This window comes from Aphidius gifuensis, linkage group LG2 (genome assembly GCF_014905175.1).
Source record: "Aphidius gifuensis isolate YNYX2018 linkage group LG2, ASM1490517v1, whole genome shotgun sequence".
Classification (NCBI taxonomy): Eukaryota; Metazoa; Arthropoda; class Insecta; order Hymenoptera; family Braconidae; genus Aphidius; species Aphidius gifuensis.
The window spans coordinates 17,932,556-17,957,745 of NC_057789.1; the positions used below are offsets into that span (position 1 = coordinate 17,932,556).

General features: G+C 30.3%; 1 protein-coding gene across 5 annotated transcripts in view; it reads left to right on the top strand.

Annotated features, from left to right (window-relative positions):
• LOC122849214 (tolloid-like protein 1) overlaps nt 1-25,190 on the top strand; it is a 250,085-nt gene that overhangs the window by 205,877 nt on the left and 19,018 nt on the right. For all 5 annotated transcript variants that reach the window (XM_044147866.1, XM_044147871.1, XM_044147867.1 and 2 more), the window contains one exon: nt 11,747-11,960. In XM_044147866.1, coding sequence (XP_044003801.1) covers nt 11,747-11,960 — 214 coding nt within the window. The remainder of the gene's footprint in view (nt 1-11,746; nt 11,961-25,190) is intronic.

Consider the following 25,190-nt stretch of genomic DNA (forward strand, 5'->3'; position numbering starts at 1 on the left):
GCTGTGACGACACACATTAAAGTAGCTCGCGTAAACAGCATGACAGGCAATTTTTGAGTGGTAGAATAATTGTATTGTTCGAGTGATTGAGAATGTTTTCGTGAATGTGATTGTAATAGATGATGAGTGAAATCCATCATATTCATATCCAAAAAATATGACGATATAATAATACAAAAATTTAAATAATCAATGTTTCCCGTAATTGTTTGAAAGAAGTAAAAATGAATAATACGTAAATAGTTATGTTTAATAAATATCAGAAATTCGCCAGATGCTATAGAATGCTATAAAATGCCATAAAAAGTTGCGGCGGATTATGCCATATTATGACATAATGTGCCATAAATTGCTATAAAAAGTTGGCGGATTATGTCATATTATGACATAAAATGCCATAAATTGACGTTAAAAAATAGCGCATTATGTCATAATATGTCATAATATGACATAATATGGCATAATCCCCAAAAAAAAATTATGTAAAAATTTGTCGGAATTTGTCGGAAGTCCAAATAACCTTAGAAATTCCGGCATTTTCCGACAAATTCTGAAAAGTAATAATGACAAAAGATGTCAGATTATGTCATATTATGCCATAATTTTCCTGTCATTTTATGGCATATTATGACATAATCCGCCATATTATTTTCACCAGGGAGAACTTAGTAGAAATGCTCATCAAGAGCAAAAAAAAGTATTTGTAATAATAATCAAACAATAAATATAATAAAGAAAATGTCAATAATATCAATATTTGTAATAATAATCAAATAATAAATATCATAAAGAAAATATCAGTAATATAAAAAACCAGCATTCTTAAATGAGTTATTAACAAGTATAAAAATTAAGAATTAACATTTTTTTTACAATTTTTAATGCAACAATACAACACTATTTTTGATCGGAAATAAGTTAAAGCACGAATATTAGTTTTTGTTTTGTACTTTGTGACACTTTTCATGAAACAATATAGTTTATGAAAATATTTTTAATAATTTTTGATGTCAAACATTCACCATGTTCCATGCACTGAAACTATACTAGTACTGCGCATGCGTGAGTGAGAGGAAAAGCCATCCGATATATTGCTATCTCTAGCGACACTCCGTGCATTGGCTAAACATGGGAGTTCACCTTCCAGTTTTATTATGTTTCATTGGTGAGACATGGCTCAATGCTGATGATCCAAGGTCCCTAGAATGATTCCCAATAAACAGGTCATCTGCACCCGTATTCAGAGGATGTTCTCATTAGGGCGTTTTTTTTCCGATGGTGGCGCTTGTGAAGCTTTTCCATGTAAAATCTATATAAAAAGTTCACAAGCGCCGCCATCGGAAAAAAAAGCCCTAATGAGAACATCCTCTGAATACGGGTGCAGAAATAAAATCGTCGATGTCCCCAATATGGCAGAGCCGCGCAAATTCAAACTGCATCGGCGTCAAGTTATATGAATTGCAGTTACAAAATGAATGATTAAAAGTTTTTTTCAATCTGTAATCATCATTAATGAACAATATATCAAATATGAAATAAAATATCAATAAGAATACTAATGTTTTTAAAATATTATTGAATAAAAGAAACCTGAACGAAATTTTTTTTTTTTTTCTTTTAAATAAAATGTAATTATGATAGAATATTAATTTAACTTTGTCTATTTGAATATGAAAGTATCAATATTATCAGACAAATTGAATTTCTTATTGAATATCAAGTATCTATAATTAACAAATTAAATTCAATTCGACGTCACACAATTTCAAATATAAACATTGATAAACATTTCTATAAAACGTTTTTATTAAAATTTTTATACAAATTTTTATACAAATTCTTATATAGATTTGGCGCTTATTTTATAGAATAAATTCTATAAAATTTGTGGTTGATTTTTATAACGACCATGCGCATTGCCTTCTGGCAGTCGACTGAGTTTCCGGTAGACCATATAGTCCCGTGATGTAGAGTTGACTTAAAACAATGATATCATTAATTTTGAGGACTTCAATCTTTCTTAGAATTTTCGTTGATCTAAAACATTCGACACATGTACCAACCCCTTCGTGCCACAATGATAGTAATTGATCAATAAGTTCTTGTGAAGTGAATGTGTTATTTTTATTATTACATGTCCAAAAAATATATATTATGTCACAAGGGCAGTGGGAATAATGTGTGAATTTCCAAAGCGTAGTAGGGGTAGTGCGTTTTTTGGAAATTCACACATTATTCCCACTGTCCCTAGTAACATAAAATATAGTTCGATACATGTGCCCAATCAGAGAGCCTGCTCACAACTCATTTGGAGAGAAAACACTCGCCACACGGAGAAAAAAAAACGACAAATATTGTTGAGAAAACAGGACAAAAATTGTCGTGCCGCACAACAAAGTAGAGGCGAAGTTGAAACTCTATAATATTTGTTCTGCCGGTAGTACAGTTTTTGTTCATCTGGCAGAGTAATAATTACCGTGCTGTTTAACAAAATTTGTCATGCTCCAAACAAAAATTAATAGACATACAACAAAATTTGTTATGCTCCAAACAAAAACTGTTGAACATACAACAATTTTTGTATTTAGTTTAATAATTTTTATTATTCCACATAACAAAAATTCTAAAACCATATTAAATTTTTTTTTTTTCAAAATTACGAAATAAATTTTCATTATGATAATTAAAAAGAAGAAGAAAAACAATTAAGGAACAAATTAATTCAAATTAATGCTTTGATTTATTTTTCATATTTATAATTATTAAAGATTAAAATAAAAAATCTCTGCATTAAAATGACAGATGCAGGTTATGTTTGTCATTTTCATATAATTTCATACTTTATTGTTGATGTGATTTGTTAAATATCAAGTTTGGTTATTTATCTAGTTGCTCACAAATATTTTAGTTTATAATTCAATGATTAAAATGTTATTAAAACTTGACATCTTGGGATTAATTAATTTATTTTTAAAACGTCAGTCACACCAAAGCTGATCTCAACTTAGACTGACTTAGAAAATTCCACACAATGCCATGTAGATATACCGAGGCACACGAACAAGACCGAGTCTTACCGATAACACCCGAAAATCAAATTGTTGTGCAGCACGGTAATATTTGCCTTGAAACTGGACAATATTTATTGAGCAGCCGAACAAATATTATTAAGCAACACAACAAATATTATTGGATGGTAAAAATTGTTGTGCAGCTAAATAAAATTTGTTCAACGATACAATAAAATTTGTTGTAGCACAACAAATTTTGTTTAACGATAGAACAATTTTTGTTGCAGCACAACAAAAAGCGACAGGATAGGATTTCGCCTCTAGTTTGTTGTGCTCTCACAACAATTTTTGTGGTTTTTTTTTCTCAGTGCAAGGCTCGTGCTTGCCCCTCCAAATTCGTTGTGAGCACACTCTCTGCCTGGGCACTTGTAACTATTACCACGTTAGCTTAAGCGTGGACGAAAAAACCGGCCCTGAAATTTGAAAGTCAGATCATCTCGGACAAATTTGAAAAAGATTTCTGGAATGATGAAGCCACGAATATTTAAACAGAAGACTTCTTATGGTTTGCAGACAAAACAAGTAATGGAAATTATTTTCGATATATGTAATAACAATGAAAAAATATATAAAATATCGATAATTGATAAAACAATAATAAAATGATATTAATAAGCCAAAAATAACAAAATATAAAATACACTGTATTTAACATGGAATTATTTCAAAAACAGTTTTTTTTTTTCGAAAATTAAGGGTTTTCTACAATCAAATGACCGATACTTAACATCAATTTCAGGGTGCGAACTCACGACAAGCTAAAATTTCCGCTTGTAAACATGGCGGCTATAAAAACGACCAAAAAGTAACTACAGTGGTTTTAAATTTTGTAAGTTGCAGTTGCAGATGTATTGTCTTTTGGTATTGGAATTACCAAAACTCTGCTCTTTGTATCTTTTATTATAAAGGTGCAGCCTTTTTAGTTTCAACTCTACCCTTCCAATCCATGAAATCTGTATAAATAATATATTTTACAATGAATCAATATAATTTATATTAGAAAATATCACATTGATTATTATTAATTAAATGAATAAATAAACAAATAACATTGTAATCACTATCATCATTAAGAAAATCGAATTCTTCCATCTTCAGTCTTCATTGGAAAATGATGCTTGTTCCAAATGTGTTTTATCAGTTTTAAATAAGTATACTTATATATTCACAGATTCATCACAACCTATGAATGGACAATAGTTTCATAATCTGAGACTTGATGAAAATGTGAATAGTGATAATACAAACTTGTTTTATTTGCATATTTTTCATCACAGTATACACAAGTTTCGTTTTCAGTTATTGTCTCAACCAGCTCAATTTTATAAATTCTACTTGCATAAGCATAAAGACTTCTTTTTTCACTAAAAATTTTATTGCACTGGTTACATTTAATTTTATTCTTTTCTTCTATTGTTTTTTATCTGTGTGTGTAAATGACTTCAATACTTAAATCTAGCAACGCCACAACTAAAATAATAAAATAATTGCCGAGAACAAACAAACGTAGCAACCACACAAGTATCTACGTGTCAGTCTGAGATAGAAAACCATAAAATATTAATTATAAACGAATGCGGAAAGACTTCGACCAAAAATTATGTTTCAAGGAAATAATTCCTGAGTCACATTAATTCCTTAGCTACTGCTTTTCCTTGGACATTTGTATTTAGAAAAAAAAAATTTACATGTATTTTTATTTATGTGTCAAATAAAAAAATGTCCGCTTAAAATTTCTGAAACATTTTGGCAACACAACTTTCAGTCAATATTTCCTAGCTACATCTTTCCTTAGCTACTGCTTTTCCTTGGACATTTTTTATTTATTTTATAAATAAAATACATGTAAATTTTTTTTTTAAAAATACAAATGTCCAAGAAAAAGCAGAAGCTAAGGAAAAGATGTAGCTAAGGAATTGAGATTGCCGAAGAATTATGTTTCAAGAAAATAATTCCTTAGTCACATTAATTACTTAGCTACTGCTTTTCCTTGGACATTTGTATTTTTGAAAAAAAAATTTACATGTATTTTATTTATAAAATAAATAAAAAATGTCCAAGGAAAAGCAGTAGCTAAGGAAAAGATGTAGCTAAGGAATTAATGTGACTAAGGAATTATTTCCTTAAAACATATGTCTTTGTCCTTTCATCCTTAGTTATCTTTCAGTTGCTTTTTCTTGGACATTTGTATTTTTAAAAAATAAATTTACATGTATTTTATTTATAAAATAAATAATAAATGTCCAAGGAAAAGCAGTAACTAAGGAAAAGATGTAGCTAAGGAATTAATGTGGCTAAGGGATTAATGTTGCCAAAAAATTATGTTTCAAGGAAAATATTCCTGAGTCACATTAATTCCTTAGCTACTGTTTTTCCTTGAACATTTTTTATTTATTTTATAATCAAAATACATGTAAATTTATTTTTTAAAAATACAAATGTCCAAGAAAAAGCAGTAGCTAAGGAAAAGATGTAGCTAAGGAATTAAGGTTGCCAAAAAATTATGTTTCAAGGAAATAATGTTGCTTAAAATATAATTGTCTTGGCAACTGTAATTTTTTAGCTACATCTTTTCCTTAGCTACTACTTTTTCTTGCACATTTGTATTCTTAGAAATTAAATTCCATGTAATTTTTTTTTTTTTAAATAAAAATGTCCAAGGAAAATAATTCCTAAGTCACATTAATTCTTTAGCTACAACTTTTCCTTAGCTACTGCTTTTCCTTGGACATTTTTTATTTATTTTAAAAATTAAATTTCATGTAATTTTATTTTGTATAAAATGTCCAGAGTAGGTTATGAAAAGATGTAGATAAGGAATTGAGGTTGCCAAAAAATTATATTTTAAGAAACATTATTTCCTTGAAACATAATTCTTTGGCAACCTTAATTTCTTAGCTACATCTTTTCCTTAGCTACTGCGTTTCCTTGGACATTTTTATTTATTTCAGAAATATAATACATGTAAATTTAATTTTTAAGAATACAAATGTCTAACAAAAAACAGTAGCTAAGAAAAGAATGTAGCTAAGGAAATGAGGTTGCCAAAAAATTATATTTTGAGCAACATTATTTCCTCAAAAAACAATTTATTGGCAACCTCAATTCCTTAGCTACATCTTTTCCTAAGCTACTGCTTTTCCTTGGACATTTTTATTTTTGTTAAATAAATTTACATGTACTTTATTCATTAAATGAATAAAAATATTCAAGGAAAAGCAGTATGGTTAGCTACCTTATTTCCTATATGATAATGATAATAATCATAATAGTAATATACCTGAGTCAACAATACAATATATAGATGTTAAAACAATCGGTAATTATATTCTAATACAATATTCAAGACGATTTTTTCATGATGGATTCTTTCGAAAAATCCAATATGGAACCTTTGAAAAATCAATATGGCGTCTTTCAAAAATAAAAGATGACGGCGATACAAAATTGCCACCCCCCGGGGATGGTCAGAGAAATGTGCGAATTGATTCGAAAACATGATTATTAATAACAATGAAAATGAAAAAAATCTCCGAAAATCCCTCTTTTTTCGTTTCAATCTCCAATGAAAAATCTATAAGCACATATCCCGTATATGCAATGGTAATTATAGTTCGTAGACCAACTTGTCTTTTCTAAAGGATACTTGATGTAAAGACTTGTACCCTCAATGAATTTATAACACAATGTGTACTATTTTATAAATCATTTCTTATTTAACTTGGAAGAAACCTGCTTCTCACTATTTATCCATTATTTCAACCTGATTTACAGTTTTTGTTATTTTTTTTTCAATTAAGGTTGCTTACAAGGGACATGGTCGTACTAATATTTAGGCTTGGAGGGCCCCTATACCTATACGTTTATTTTGTGGCCCCTCTTTAAAAATTTCGTTACACTTTTGCCATAAAAATCGTAGTGTATGTATGAACAGATAGGCACCAACACTATTTCAGCAAGCAAAATGGAAATCTTGAGACACTGTATTTTTTAAATAATACCACTACTACAGCACATGATTGTGTATGTCACGTCAGTGTGTAACACCTCGCTTGGCAAATGAAAAGCAAACAAGGAGAAGGGAGACTTTAAGTGGGCTTGAACCAACATGCCTAACTATCCTACTGATTACGAAACCTAACGCTATACCCGCTGCACCATCGGGGTGACTTGTCATTCAGAGTTCTTTGAAGTGTTTGACGTGATTTCTTGAATAAAATTATAAACAATCGATAATCAGGTGAATTAATTAATAAAAATAATAATATAAAGGACAAGAATAATAATTATTATTATTAGTATATAATTATTATTGCTGTATTATAAAATTAGCCAATTATATCATTTTTTTTTTTTGATAAACATTGACAGTAAATGTTTCATTGATAATTCAAACTGTGCATTAAAAAATATTGCTTGAAAATTACAATATCCAAAACAAGATTTTCTTGAATAATACAAAAAATTACTTGCAACCTTTTAGACTGTAAAACTCCAAAAAGTTTTAGAAAAATTCAGATATCTTTTGAAAAATTACAAAACGTGAATATTTTAGTATAAAAATTTTTGAAGAATTACAAATATAATGTGACTTTAATTTTCAAATCTATTTTGAAATTTGATAAACTATTTTGCGGAATCACAATATTGAGGAAATTACAATATTGTTTTCAAAAATTTACAAACATAATGGAAATTCAATTTTCAAATCTATGGGAAATTTACAAACTATTTGGTAAAATTGCAATAAGTAGTAAAATTAAAATACTTTTTTTATAATTTGTCCCAGGTAGAAATTAGTCTCGGAGTTCAACACTAAGCCTCGTTTTGACGTTGAAGCCCGAGCTCGATGCTATGTAAAAATGTTACAAGTTTCGACGTCGAAACGAGGTTGAGCGGATAAAAAAAATTACCCAAGAAGATTTAAATAATGGATATTATACTAGAAAATCAATATTATTAGTTATATTGAACAAAAATATAAAAATAAAAATCATAATAATAGTAAATTTATAAGGTTTTTATGTATTTTAATTTCTAACCCGATTAAACCTCGATATAATAATAATAATAATAATAATAATAATAATAATAATAATAATAATAATAATAATAATAATACACACACACACATAATAATAATAATAATAATACATAATAATAATAATAATAATAATAATAATAATAATAATAATAATAATAATAATAATAATAATAACACACACACATAATAATAATAATAATAATAATAATAATAATAATAATAATAATAATAATAATAACATAATAACACATAATAATAATAATAATAACACACATAATAATAACACACACACACACATAATAATAATAAACAATAATAATAATAACATAATAATAATAATAAAAATAATAATAATAATAAAATAATAATAATAATAATAAAATAATAATAATAATAATAATAATAATAATAATAATAATATAATAATAATAATAATAACAATAATAATAATAATAATAAATATAATAATAATATAATAATAATAATAATAATAATAATAATAATAATAATAATAATAATAATAATAATAACATAATAAATAATAATATAATAATAATATAATAACATATATATAATATATAATAATAATAATAAATATAATAATATAATACATATATATATATACATAATAATAATAATAATATATATATATATATATATATATATAATAATAATAATAATATATATATATAATAATAATAATAATAATAATAATAATATATAATAATAATAATAATAATAATAATGTAATATACACATATACAATATATATAATAATAATAATAATAATAATAATAATAATAATAATAATAATAATAATAATAATAATAATAATAATAATAATAATAATAATAATAATAATAATAACACAATAATAATAATAATATATAATATATAATAATAATATATAATATAATATAATAATATATAGGTATAGGTATAATAATAATAATATACACACACATAATAATAATAATAATAATAATAATAATAATAATAATAATAATAATAATAATAATAATAATAATAATAATAATAATAATAATAATAATAATAATAATAATAATAATAATAATAATAATAATAATACATCAATAATATTAATTTTCAGTATAATATCCATTATTTAAGTCTTTTTGGTTGATTTTTATTTTCTGTCTCGTTTTAACCTTCGCTCGACCTCGTTTCGACGTTGAAACGTGTAACATTTCTACATAGACCCGAGCTTGACTCCGACATCGATTCGAGCGTCAATCTCGTAAAATAGCCTCGTTTCGACGTCGAAACGAGGTTGGATTTCTACCTGTTAAAAATGTTGGTAAATTTATTGTATTGAAAAAGAATTGTAAATTTAACAACATTTTCAACAGTGCGATTGTTAGTTTTGGAGATAAACAACATGACAGGTCAGAAAATCAGTTACAATATATATGTCCTATATTAAAAAGAACAAGGTACTAATAGCTAACTTCATGTGTCGCACCTTTATTCGTGATTCTATTGGCTGACGCTGTCGACACATTCATTTTCATTAGCTCACACACACATACACGTTATACGTTCGATACATTCAATAAATCGATATATTTAAAATAGTGGTTAAGTTAATTTAATATGCAATTTAAGGGCTATGAATACTATTGAGTAAACTGTAAACAAAATAATAGACAAATACCTTGCCTCATTGTCATAGATGCAGTAATGTCAAATATATTTTATTTATTTATGAAATATTTTCAATAAAAGTGCCATTGGAGTATATTATTAAATAACATTAACCAGATGCAACAATTAAATCAACGTCAAGTGTCATTGTTATTGTGTTGTCGTATTCGCGGTGTTAACATGTTGTTCCAACTATTAATACATCAACAACAGCATATACAACATTAAAATGGTCAAAACTTAATTGAAAATATTATTAAATCAAACACATTTGATAAATAATTTAGTGAACTTAAAGCAACGTTTAGTAGATCAGTAATGCCATCAGTTGATAAAAAATTAAGATAGGTTATAATTTGTCGAAAAACATAAATGAGAAAGTAATAAATATTTACACACATACATTGAGTAAAATCGAGCCAAAATAATGGTCAAATTGTATTGACTAATTTGATAATCATTGGATAACACCATCAGCACCAATAATCCAATTGGAACAAAAAAAGATTGGCATTCACAAAGGTGCGTGAACCCGGCCTGCATAAGTTCTAGAAAAATTATCTAGGATACTCATTAGAAGTGTCTTAATTTGTACTAATTTGTACCACCATTGATTTAATTTGTACCTCAAAATTAAAGGGTAAAGAAAGGGTTAAAAATCGACTTTTTTTCTAGATGACTTGAGGGGGAAAAAAAAGTTGCTACAGACGCAGAATAATTTGTACTAATTTGTACCACCAAGCCCGGAACTCCAAAATATCAATTTACAATACTTTATTATTATTATTGAGGTACAAATTCTGATTTTATCGGTACAAATTAGCTTACATTGTTTTCTTTAAAATAAAAAAAAATTATTTAAAAATATCGATTTTTAAAGACACCATGTATTTGTTAATAAAAATGTTTAACTAACAATTGCATGGCACCTTCAAAAATCAATATTTTTAAATAATTTTTTTTTGTTTTAAAGAGCAGAACGTGAGCTAATTTGTACCGATTAAAACGGGATTTGTACCCCAATAATTGAAGCAGATATGCAATTGTTAATTATCATTTTGGAGTAAATAATTTTTTTTTGTTGTTATTTTTGAGGTACAAATTTCGGGCTTGGTGCTACAAATTAGTACAAATTATTCTGCGTATGTAGCAATTTTTTTTTCCCCCTCAAGTCATCTATAAAAAAAGTCGATTTTTAACCCTTTCTCCACCCTTTAATTTTGAGGTACAAATTAAATCAATGGCGGTACAAATTAGTACAAATTAAGACGCTTCTAATGAGTATCCTAGATAATTTTTCTAGAACTTATGCAGGCCAGGTTCACGCACCTCATTCACATAATAGTTTTTTTTAAAAAACGAATAATAGAAAGTCAAGGGTTGAGTGCCCGAAGGGCGCGATCTACATGTCATTTTCTGATTTTCCTTTAACATCACATGTTGATCAACATTACAATAATTAAAATTATCTATTGAAATAGAACTTTATAGATATTAATGATTTAAGTGAAAGATAAAAAACTGTCACTCATTCGGAATTAATATTAATGAAATTGATATAAAATATTTGCACTGAATATCGGAATATTCATCATATTTCTTTTTGTTTATTTATTTTTATATATATGTACAGTTAAATGAAAAAGGCCATTGATACAATAACAAACTTAAAGTATATAAGTGCATATCCAATTATTATATGTATACAAAAAAACATACGAAAAAACGTAACTATTCCCAAACATATGACATCGACATTCAAGAAACGACCGCGCAAGCGGGCGCTCAGTCTCGTATCTCAAAAATAGAGAAGTAAACAGTCTCGGTGGCCAGAAAGACAACTGACAGGTTGGTCAGTTCTTAATAAACTGAACTAGCCAAGATGCAGTCAAGTCTTCGTGACTAGATGGCGCGGGATTGCCTGCTGTTTAAAGTAGTTTACAAATGATATTCCTGTGGTTTTCAGATATTCAAAAAATTCGAAATAGAACCACATCAGGAGTGTGCTTACGATTACATAATTTTATATGATGGAAGTTTACCAGAACATCAGATACTTGGAAAGTTTTGTGGAACTAAGGAACCTTATCCGATAATCGCAACAGGGAATCAGATGCTGATGGTTTTCAAAACTGATGCTTCTGTTCAACGAAAAGGATTTTTAGCCACTCATACAGCTGGTAAGACCATTGATAACTGTACAGTTCTAAAATTTAAATGTACTTACATATAATAGCCGATTAATCAAATTCGTGTATCTGAATTTATGTAACTAATTTAATGATTGTTATGACTCCCAAATCTACGATATTTAGCCAAAGGCTGTTACTAACAAATTTGTTTTTTCTATCAAAATTTTTATCAAAATAAAAAATATTTTTGAGCAGGAATGGATGCATTAATGACGGTTTTAAGGCAATTTTAAGGGTTTTTCAAAAACGGGTAACTCGATAACTCTTGATAGAATTGTCGTAGTAATTTCGTATATAGCCTAAAAAATGCGTCTTTTGGTACTATATATTTTTCTTCAAAACTATTGTTTTTTGAATTATAATTTTCGAGAAAAAAAAAAAAAATGTTTTTTTTCGATTTTTTTTTTTTTTCACTAAAAAGTATAACTCATTAAAAAATAATTTATAAGTGGGTGGAAGGTATTGAGAAGACGCTTCTTATAGGTCTAACATAACCTCCCTAGGATTATGTTATTGAGACGATATAGTGTAAAAAGCACATATTGCAAAAACTATAAACTCGATAACTTTTTCATTTTTCGATTTTGATGTATTTTACTTAAAAAAAAAAAAATGTAATAACGAGCTGGATTCGCTAGAGCGCGATAGAATTTTTAATGACGCTGAATTTCAGCTTAATACAAAGTCTCCACGAGCATTTTATCGGAAGTTATTGAAAGCGCAACTTGGAGTGCGCACACTGTTTCTTTCTGTAGCCCAGGGTGAATACAGGTTGTTGACGGTGGTAATTGTTTGATAAATTCAGGCCAAAATCTCTCTTTATCAACATCTTTGATTGGCGTGCATAGTACTTTTTTGAAATATTCACAGGATTCATTGCCAGAACTCAAAAGAAGTCTGCTATTTGATGCGATGGTCCTTAAAACTTTGATGACTTGTGTTTCCTCAGACTCACCATCGAACCAATTTATTTTCAGTTTACGTGAACGCGTCAGGATACTCCACAGGATTAAGCTGTTTGGTGCAGTGTCAGGATAAATAAAGTCATATAATTGATCAAAATTCTTGACTAAAATATCATTATACAATAAAGGCAAACATGGGTCCATAAAACCCGGTTCAAGTTTTGTTTCGTCTTCAGTGGATTTCTGCATTTCAACAAATAAATGGTTCCTAACAGTCTTTAAATAATGCTGAAGAGTTGCTTTATGCATATGTACACCTCCAAAGTTTTTCCGTAAATATCGTATAATGGCGTGTGAGTAAGCTTCTGCGGGATAATGAGTCAATATTTTTTAACAAGCTGCCACCCATGGTCCGAGATAGGATAATGTCTTCAAAGTTTTTTTTATAAATAATAAACGGACATTCCCTTGTTCAAAAAGAATATCTCGTTCACGTTTATGGTCTGTGGCTGGAAAACTTATAGTTAAATCTCCAAGATGTACTGGTTGAGTGTAATTGAGTTTGAAGTCCGGTCTCGAATCGTCACCATCATAATAATATGAAAATGATCTACACATTTTTGTCAACAGTATCTGTTTCGTTATCCAAAAAAAATACTTCTTTCAGCATCACTAGCTATAATTTGTATTGTAGATTTGAAAAACTCTTCACTTGACCACTCAAGACCCACATACAATGATTTTGTATTAGATTTATTAAGAGCAGTTGTATATGGTAGAACGAGAACCCTGTCGTACTGAGCCATGTTGAATAACTGATGGAATAAACTTTTTTTCAAATGCTTTTATACTTTTTTAAAATAAGAGTGGGAGAGCTTACAGATTTTAGTAGATGTCTGTGTTGCTTGGTCTATCTGGGGATCCGGGATCATTTTCAACCTTTATGTCGTTGTATTTTTTAATTTTTTCAAAACAAATTTTACATTTAAATTCAATATCTTCATCTATACTGAGGTAATCCGGTGGTATATTTTTCATAATGACTATTGAGTTCGATTTGATTGTTAAACTTTCTGCTTCTTCCTCATCGTCTGATGGTTCATTATTGGTTTGAGGTATTTTAAAATGATCAATAAATTTTTGTTCTTTGATAACACGTACAAAATAACATTCTTTAAAATAACGTGGATGTTCTTCCCATGGATCTTCATTTGGGGGCCAATCTTTTATACCATTACCACAGTGATAACGCTGGACAGTACCTGCCTCGGCTAGCTTTTCTTTTGTCTCGCTCATGTGCTTAGGCCAATATCCATATGATTTCAGACGTAAGTCATAAGTCAAGTATTGTCGAATCTTGAAAGTTTTAACATCAATCTCAGGCTGTGGATCAGGGTACGGTAGTGGTACATAATCAAAAAGACTTAAAAATTCTCGAAGTTCAAGTCTTGATACAGCAGCTGAATAATATGAATAACGGAATGACGGTGAAATTACAGGAGAAATGTTTTTCCGATAAGGGTAATAAGTAGGTACAGCGACGGTGTCAGGGTGGATGCCCACAGGGACATTTCCACATGGTATTCGCCGTACAAATCTACAACTTGGTTTGTTTCGATGATGTTCAAGCCAAGGATTATCACCCAAAGTCCAATCGTTAATTTTAACCCCACATTCAAAACAACATACAAAGTTACCAACTCCTGTATAATAGAATCCAGCAGAAGCCAGTTCAAAAATATTTAAAAGATGAGCTAATGGCCATGTTTCAAAACTTTCACGTCGATTGGATTCTACACGATACAACAATCTTTCACCACGTTCAAACCAAGTACGTTTTTCGATGTGTTCTGCCATCACCATGCTTGCTGATGAAGCCATTTTTTTAAACTAAACATCTATTCTAAAATTTTCTTTATATATATTTTTTAAAAATTAATTAGAGGGAATAATTCAAACAAAAAACAATTTTACTTATTTTATTTTATTTAATTCTTCATTCAACGAAATTTTCAGTAAGAATGTTGTACAGCTGCACCACTACCTCGGAGAAAATGAAAACGCTTATTTTTAAATATATTTTTTTTTTGAATCAGTTTTTTATACATTGTTATTATAGTATTGTCGTTGAGTTTAGTATCGTCTCCAAACAGCCGTTGGAAAATCGAAAGATTTCCGCCATTGGAAAACCAATGTAGAGCAACAATGCAATAGCAACTACACACATTAGACGAAAAATCTTGAAGCCTTTTATTATTATACTCTTAAAAGTCAATGTTTCTTCTAAGGACATAGCTGAAGCGGGGGTCGGTAGGTCTTTGTCAAAAACTATCGAAGTATATTCCATAGCCAAAATGATCGATAAATAATGCGACCCAATGAGATCCTGGTTGATTATGATTGTCTGTAATTGTAATTATTGCACACGGCTTTGGCCAGACAAAAGGTAGTTTGTCTACAGGATAAATTCCACCAACAGAAGTATCTGTATACGGTAAAGCTCTAGCTAGCTGTTGAATGAGTCACGCTATCTTGCGCTGCTCAGACTAATATATATTTTAATTTTCACTCTTTTTTATATTTAATTACTATAATCCATTATAACTTGACGGCTGGAGTTTATTTTAATAATATTATCATATTCAGCATAAACTAGGCAATTAACGACTTGGGCTAAAGCTTCACTGGAGCGTACTTTAATACGTAGACTACCACTTTTAATTAAGTTTCAATGACCAGCACTATGTGCGGAAAGATCTAGTGTTAAGTCAAAAGCAAATAACGTATAACCTTTTCTATAGCTATTTCTATTTATTTGCATGCCATGGTCCCAAAAATGGATGCCAGTACCAGAAAAAAGTGTATGAGATGCCTCAGCATCAAATATATTATCGGAAAATGTAGGCTGCAACGGTTTTCCAGGTATTTGTTTACCATCAACGTAGAGACATAAAAAATTTATATTGAAATGTTGAAAGTAGAATGGGTTATGGCCCCTATTACGATTGGAGCCACGGTTATCAACAAATCCGATAACAACTCGCTTAGGCAAAGTACCAATATATATTGTCGAGACAATTTCCAAGGATTCCTGCGATGAGTAAAAAATTTTTAACCTCCACTCTAGTAAGTGGATATTTAGCCGTCGTTTTTGCTAGGGCTCTTGCATGAGCAATCATAATATAAGGATTTAGCTTGACTCGACGTACAATCAATAACGCTTTTAATATTTGTATTTTACAATCCTTGTTTTTTGAGGCATCCATTAAACAAAATTCTTGTTTTGACCGTGTGAGATTAATTTTCATATCAATCCCATTCAATAAAACTTTTTCCTGGTTAAATTCATTAACGTGTAGATGACCAATCATCTCAAATTGTTGTCCTGCATTTGTATGAACACATCGGGCAACTTAACCTTAATTTTTTGCATCTGCGGCAGCAACACTATTTCTATTCATACGCCCAGCGGTGTCAGGATACCATAATGCTAGTTGGAGATGACTATTTGTTGCATCAAATCCATAATTAAGTATTGTTTCAGAAGCTGATACTAATTTTTGATTGAATAATAAATAAACTTTTTGAAAAAGACTGTGCAGGGTTAAATTAACTGGGCCTACTGGGTCAGTTGTCGGTGCTGCTGCTCCATTTTTATCCACAATTTTAGGACGAATTTTTAACAGTGTATGTGGCAAGTCTATGTATTCCTCACTTGTTCCAGGTACATGAAATTCGATTTGCGAATCATCACTCATTGAACTAATAGGATTGTAATAAGCCCATGTAGAATCTTCGATCGTTGTTTGCGTTGGAGGTATTGTAAATAAGTCAAGCTCCGACTTTGTACACTCACACGAATTATTATGTAAAAAAGACTTGGTTATTTGAGAAAAAATATCGTAATTGTTACGTTTATTTTTCTTTTTTATTGATCTTTTTTTATCATTATTTTTTTTTATATTCTTCCTCTTTTTTTTACCACTACATTTCTGAACTCTAGAACGAGATTTTTACTTCTTGACGCGTGGGCGACCCCTACTATTCTGATTAGGTTTTTTCTTCATCACACCCTTTTGTTTATTAGTACCAGAGCCTTTTTTAATATTCTTTCACAGTCGCTACTGCTACCACCTCCACGGTTATTCCACAATGTTTTTAAGTTATCGACCGCTTTACGCTTAAGTTGAAGTCCAGATTCTTTTAATCGTGTCTCTAATGATTTTTCAAATCAGATTTATGGGTCAGTACATCATCCAATACAATAACTCCAGCCTGCCACAGCTCTTCACCAACAGGTCTAGCTACTCTTTGTAATATAGGGTATACTGTTCTATACAATCCTTTGAGAAAACCACCAACACCGTTTCTATGTATGCTTGTTTTGATGCGTCATCAACGCACTCTACAGGCCAACCGCTAGCTTCTTGTTTTATTTTCAAAAATTTATTTATGTAACCTGTAAATAGACCACCAGCTCTAGTTTTTGGGTCATATTGAGTTGTTTTATCCTAATGCCATATTTCTTTTATTTGTAAAATTTTATACCCGTTCTCAACCGCTACTTTCAACTTTTTAGATACCCAAGTACCAATGAGTGCTCGTTCTGATTCATTATGAGTACAATATTCTTGATTTAAAGTTAATGTACATGCGTTACAAAGTGGAAAAAATAATTTTTTATGACATCTCATTGGTAATACTGGTATATATAAATCGACTGGTGGCAAACTCGAGATTCAATTAATCCTATCACATTACTTATGTTATTACCTGGACAAAGCCCACGTATATCATCCTGAACAAAAAGCCCAAGAGGAAAAATCTTTTGCTTAAACACTGAAGGATAAAGTGATGTGACGTCATAGTAATATATCTTTTGAGAACATGTAACAGTATATAAGACACAAAAATTTTCAGTTCTTCCACCAAATATAGCATCACGAGGCAATATTGCTTCTTTATAAAAATTATTATCAATTGTTTTCAAAAAATTCTTTAAATCTATGTTGTTTTGACACATTTTTTTAAAATCACATTCCCAAATAATAATCAATTCATAACCTTCTTTTTTGAAATATGCATTTATGTACTCTGTATTCTCACGCCTTGTTCTAAGCGTTGTAATATCCCCTAAATCCTAATCCACATCTTCAATCAATTCAAAACAATCACAACCATGATAGTAACAACCTAAAGAAGAGGTTTGGCCATCTTCTGAAATGCCATCAACCGGATAGGGCCCTACTCTACGCTCACGCCCTCTACCAGCATGGATTATCTTGATCCCTTGAGAATGTTCAAGCCATAGTACCCCTTGCATAGCTATGGTAGATTGCATATCGGCCAAGCGGTAGCCATTTTGGGGAATGATGGCGATCTCATTCTCTTTTAAATAATTTTTACGATAAATTAATAAACTAATTGATGCAGAAGTTGAAGCTTCAGTGAATGGGCATACATTCCCTACTTGCATCATTGATTTTCTATATGTAATACACGCCTTTTTACGTAATTCTACATCAGATTTACAATAAATTGTCATTTCTCGTTTAAAATCAAATGGTGGACCCTGAAGTCGTTTATTATACCATTTATCAAATTCTTGTTTTTCAATAGTCAGCGCGTGCACACCAAAGTCTTCTTTAGGTGGTAAAGGATCAATGTAATTTTGATTTTCTGATTTATTGAAGAAAAAAAAAAAAAAACCCTTAGTCAATGGCATGAAAAATCAATTTAGCAAGTCTATAAATTTGACATCGAAAGATAACAATGTGAGCCGAGTTCCTTTAACAATTGTTTGAATATTCGTTATTGGTACTCTTTTGATTATTTTACGTAAAACAAATTGGGTATCATAGCCGCCGCCATTATGAGCTATACAAATTAATTTTAAATATCTTGATTTTCACTAAATCAACAAATTTTTCTATGGCGTCATCTACCTAATGTGTAAATCCTCGCGTCTCACTACAATAACAATTTTCTACACCGTCTGACTCCGAACAAATTGCACACACTATTTGCGCACAAAAATAATTGACGATATGCATTTTTAATTGTTTATTATTTTTATATGGTCTTAGTTCAGACCGTGTTTCAAAATCGAAAAATAAATTCGTTAACTTTCTTATCTTTACGCGCACCCTGCTTTATCGGTCGAGGCTTCATATAACACAGGTGGTTTGGTTGTTTATGTTCTTGACACGATGCGCAATAATAATAACCACACAAATATTCACTGTCATGGACATAGATTTTACGACAAACATTACATTTTTTAATTCGATTACAAACCGAAAAATTTTTTGAATACGAGTCTGGTTGTAAATGTTTTTCATAACACTGTTCACTATAAAATACTCGATTACATATCAAACATTTTTTAAAATCATCATTATTATTATTCATTTTACATGCCGGGAAATTCAAACATTTCTCACATTTTGTCCAACATTGTTTATGATATTCTTTCACTTTAAAATTTATCAAATGTTTATTTAAATTATATTTTGCCACAAATGTCTGTGTTTCATCAACAATATCTATGCGCTGAAAATTATCATCACTAGCACCACCTGTTTGTAAAATTTCACTCAAATGATGTTGTTGTTGAACTTTAGATTCGTTAGATACACGTGAATGTTGATCCAAATGCTCTTGTTGTAACCGTGGTTCTATAATATTGTTTGTTATGGTAAACTACCATCGAGTAGACTATCAATAAAAAATTTACACTCCGCACTGTCATCAATGTCAACTTCAGCATCATCTAAAACACGCGCTATTTTTTTACCAACAACTTGAAAAAAGATCTTCACACTGCAGTGGTCACAGCAAAACTGGTTTTTTTCTAGATTCACCTGTTTCGTAAAATATTTTACCCCGACAAAAAAACAAAATTAGAAGTTTTTTGGCCCTCTGGTGTGAAAAAATACAGCGAGGAAAATAACAAATTTTTTTTCTAAACAAAATTATATTTGATAGCTGTAAAAGAAAAGAAAAAATATGGTGGGTGACGAATTCTATTTTTTTTTTATTCTTGAAATCTGAAAAATATATTTTTTATCAACAAAATTAAATCTGTAAAAAAATACAAAAGGGAAAAGGTATACAAAATTTTTATTTATTTATTTTTTTTTTTCGATACAATAATACCTGTAAAAGAAGACATAAAAACAGGTCATTTTTTTTTTTTTTAATTTATTATTATTATTTACATTTTATTTAAATATGTCTATATTACAATCAAGTAGTTGAGCACATCGTGAACAATGGCCAAATTCATTTTCAATTTGCTCTGTATCACAAAAATCAAATTCTGTTTTTTTCAATTTTTCTTCGAGCTCACGTATTTCGTCTTGCAAACAAGTTCTTCTTTCAAATATTAATTGCTGACGTTTTTAGAGAATCAAGTCTGGAATTTCTGTAGTTATTGGTTGTAGGGTAGTCTGCTCAAAAAACTTTGAAAGTGGTCATGTCAGGGAAAAACTGAAAAAAAAAAAATATGAGCGGGTCCGTCGTGATTTTAGAAATAGTGTGGTGGGTGGGAAAATTGCATAAGATTACGGGAAAGAGTTAAAAAAATATAAAAACGTCTATTTTTCGCGATATCTCGGAGGGAAAGGGAAAAAAAGTTTAGATAAAAGTTGTAGGGAAAAATATGTAGAAAATTTTTGGTCTAAATATTTTTTTTTTTAAATTCAATAGTTTAGGAGTAAATTAAGGTCAAAGTTCAGAAAAGTCATAAAGTAGTGAGGTAAATGGCGGGAAGAGGAGAAATGAGAAAGAAAGAAAATCGTCGAGTCTTACGCACTCGTATAGTATATGGCGCACGTTTCGGTAGGCTTCGGTCGAACTGCTTTATTGCTGTGTGTTAAAGAGGGACGAAGAAAGAATCGGTTTTTATTTTTTATTATTATTATTATCTTACTCTCACGCGCTCGGACAAAATGAAATATTCTTGAAATAATTTTTTTTTTTCCAATACGTTCGTATCGAGTCCGTAAAATTTCTAGTTCGCGGCGTTCATTAATTATAGGGGGGAAGGGGTGGCTCTTATCGCGAAAATGCCCTATGATCAAATTAAGTTTAACTATCGTAGAATGTTATAGTGGAAGGGTTATTTAATAATTAACACGTGACACGACACATTACATTGTTAATAATAATATATATTGAGATAGGTTAGGTTTTACATATTCAGATAGATCCCTGTATAGTATATCTGTTAGGTGATTGGTGTGTGTAAAAGGTATGCGTGTGTTGGTTGTGAGTGTACAGTGTGGTATATATGAAATTTGGGTGCCCCTTTTACAGGGCCGTAGTGTGACTTCTAACACTCCCCCTCAAACGATCAGCTGTGGTTGATTGGTTGTGATTTGTGAATCATCTGTCATACCAAATTGACTGATACACTTTTGGTGCTTTGGTTTTGACAAGCTTTTGGTTAAAGCATCTGCCATTAGCTCTGCTGATTGTTGATAATTTAATTTTTTGAGCTTGTTATTAATTGTTTCACGTATGAAGTGGTGACGTATGTCTATATGCTTTGTTCTTGAGTGGTAAATTTTGTGATCAGCAAGCTTTTGAGCACCTTGATTATCGTTGTTTATTGTTATTTCATGTTGTTGTGGTTGATGTAATTCTTGAAGAAATTTGTTTAGATATATAGCTTCTTTAGCAGCCTCTGTCATCCCCATGTACTCAGCTTCGGTGGATGATAGTGCCACAGTGCTTTGTTTCTTTGATTCCCAGGTGACAGCTCCACCAGCAAGTGTGAACATGTACCCGGTTTGTGACTTTCCGTTCCCGATACAACCACCCCAATCGGAGTCAACGAATTCTTGTAATTTGTCGTTGTATTCGTTGTATTTTATACCAAGATTTTGAGTGCCTTTGATGTATCTCAAGACTCGCTTAGCTGCGAGCCAGTGTTCTTGTTGGTAGTTGTTGTTAAATTGGCTTAGGTAGTTGACTGTGTATACAATGTCTGGCCTGGTGCCTACTGCTAGGTACATTAAACTGCCTATTAGTTCTTGGTATGGATAATTTGTAGTTGTTGTTGTTGTTTCCGGTTTTTTTTAGTTTTAAACCTTGTTCCATTGGTGTACCAACTGGTTTACAATCTTTCATATTGAATTTTTTAAGTACATATGTTGGTGATGTATGACGACTGATTTATGGTTATTGAATTTTTGTTGATTACAAATTCAAGTCCAAGACAACTTTTTGCCTCACCAAGGTCTTTTAGTTCAAACTCTTGTTGTAGTTTTAGTTTGACTTGTTTTATCTAGTTTATATTTGTTGAAAACACGAGCATGTCGTCTACGTAGACTGCTACGTATATAATATCATTGTTTGATTTGCTAGTATAAACGCATTTATCAGCATTTGTTGATTTTAAGCCAATGTTTATCAGTGTTGAATCAAGTGTTTTATGCCATTGATATCCGGCTTGTTTTAGGCCGTATAAAGCTTTATTCATGAAACACACTTTGTTTCCTTCTTCAATTTTTTTTTAACATTTTTGATGCTGTGTATTTTACTTCTGATTTTTCATCATTGGATATTTTTTTTAATGTTTCAGGTAGCGTTTCTGGTATGTTTAAATATACTTTGTCGTTGATCTCGCCATTTAGACAAGTTGTTTTTATGTCCCCTTGATGAATTATCATGTTTTGTTTAAATGCTAATGCTAACAGTATTCTCAATGAACTGAGTCGTACGACTGGAGCAAAAGTTCTATATAATCAATTCCAAGTCTTTGTGCCTAACCTTTGGCTACTAGACGAGCCTTTTTAGTGACTGTACCCTTTGGATTTAATTTTTCTTTTAATATTATTTTGAATCCAATGATATTAGTGTCTTTTGGTTTTTCTACAAGTGACCAGGTGTTGTTTTTTATTATAGACTCATATTCTTGTTTTATAGCTTCTTGCCATCCACTTGATTCGTCACTGGATAGAGCTTGTTTTAACGTTGGCTGAGCAAGATTTGCTTCTTCTATATTCTCCCCCTCAAATGGTGATTTAGGTCCAGGGACGAATATTTTTCTGGGTCTGCCACGTCGACCAGTACGAACATATTTGTACCATCCTGGTACTTCACTTTTATCAAATCCAAGAAAGTCTTCCTCTGGTGGTCTTTCTGTCCATTTGTTATGTTGTCCATGAGTTAAGTTTATGTTGTTTTTGATGTTGTCATCATTATTGTTTGTGTTTGTTTTAAACTGTGCACTTATTTTTATTTCACAGTTGTCTGATGATCCTGATTCACTTGATGATCCATCAGTGTGTGAATATTCCTTGTCATCTCGATTTTCAAATGATTCTTTTTCATCTTTTTGATTAACAACTGGCTTTTCTATTTTATTTTGATTGTTTTCTTCGTGTATTTTATTTACAAAATTTCTGGAGTCCAATTCACAGGGCAAATTTTTTACAATTTAGGGCTTTTTTTTGCCGGTGATGGCGCTTGTAAATTTTTTTTATATAGATTTCACATACAAAAGCTCTACAAGCGCCGCCAGTGGAAGAAAAAAGCTCTAAATTGTTATGCCTTGTGAATTGGACTGCTGGTAAAGTAGGTTTTTTGTTGTTCTTTTAGCCATACTTTATACCCTTCTACTTCTGACGAGTATCCCAAGAATTTGCATGGTATTGCTTTTGATTTAAATTTATCTTTTCCTGGTGTCCTGTCCAAGCAGTAGCCATCTTGTTCAAATATTTTTAAATTATTTAATTCAGGTGATTCTTTGTGGTTGTTTTCATATGGTGATTTACCACTTGTTGTTTTACAAGGACATCTGTTTCTTATGTAGCAAGAGAACTCTATCGCTTCTTCCCAGAATTTCATGGGTAAGTTTGATTCGTCTAACAAGCATCTGCAGTCCAATTCACAGGGCAAAATAAATTTTACACTTTAGGGCTTTTTTTCCGATGGCGGCGCTTGAAAAACTTCTTGTCAAACCTCTATGCTGGATGTAATTCATGACTAGAGAGCTCATTTTTTTTGTGTTACGTTGGAGTTCACATCGATGTATATGATTATGAGTTATGACATATGTATGTCTATTATGAATAATTGGAGCGATCAGCAGTCCAACTCACAGGGCATTACAATTTAAGGCTTTTTTCCTCTACTGGCGGCGCTTGTAGAGCTTTTGTATGTGAAATCTATATAAAAAAAATTTGACAAGCGCCATCACCGGCAAAAAAAGCTCTAAATTGTAAAAAATTTGCCCTGTGAATTGGACTGCAGAGCCATACTGACTCAAGCTCGAAAATAAAATTTGGAAAAAATGATAAAATAGTATAGGAGAAAACAATATTAATATGAACTTCGAAAAAAAACTTGTTTTGGTAACCTATCATTATTAATATTTTTATTAATTTTTTTTCTTTTGTAGAAAGACAATTTATAATTTGTTTCATTGCATTATTTTGAAAATTGTAAGTTCCCTAAAATAATTTAAATAAAGTTCTGTCATCTAACGTATCAAATGGATTGGATACTTTACTAATCATATTATTTCTTGTCATACTATAAATACGTAATATTCCATGTTTATTTTCGTCTTCTTGTTCTTCTTCATTATTCAAGTGGGCTCCAACAATACCAAACACATGATAAACCAAGTACAATGACAGATTGAGCACACCGTTGTTGTTTATAAATGGTCGTATATGGTGTATATGATCGATGTGAACTCGACACAGAACGTAACACAGAAAAAATGAGCTCTCTAGTCATGAATTATATTTAGCATAGAGGTTTGACAAGAAGTTTTTCAAGCGCCGCCATCGGAAAAAAAGGCCCTAAGTGTAAAATTTATTTTACCCTGTGAATTGGACTGCTGGCCATTTCAACCAATGTCCGGTTCATACTTCATTCTCTCGGCAACACCGTTTTGTTGAGGTGTGTGAGATAATGTTAATCGTCTGGTTACGCCATGTTGTTTAAGATACTCATTAAATTGTGTATTTATGTATTCAGTGCCATTGTCTGATTGTAGGCATTTTATTTTCTTGCCAGTTTGTTTTTCAGTGAGTTTGTGGTACTCTTCAAATGCTTGAAATGCATCGTTTTTGTTTTTTAAAACTTTTACTGTGCACAATCTTGTACAATTATCAATGAATGTTATGATATAGTTGTTTCCATTTCTTGATGTTGTCCTTGTTTTACCATATAAATCCGTATGTATCAACTCGAAAGGTTTCGTTTGTTTTGTCGATGCTTTTGGAAATGGTGTTCTTGTGAGTTTATTTTGAATACATGTGTTACATGTTAGATATTTTTGTGTTTTTGTATA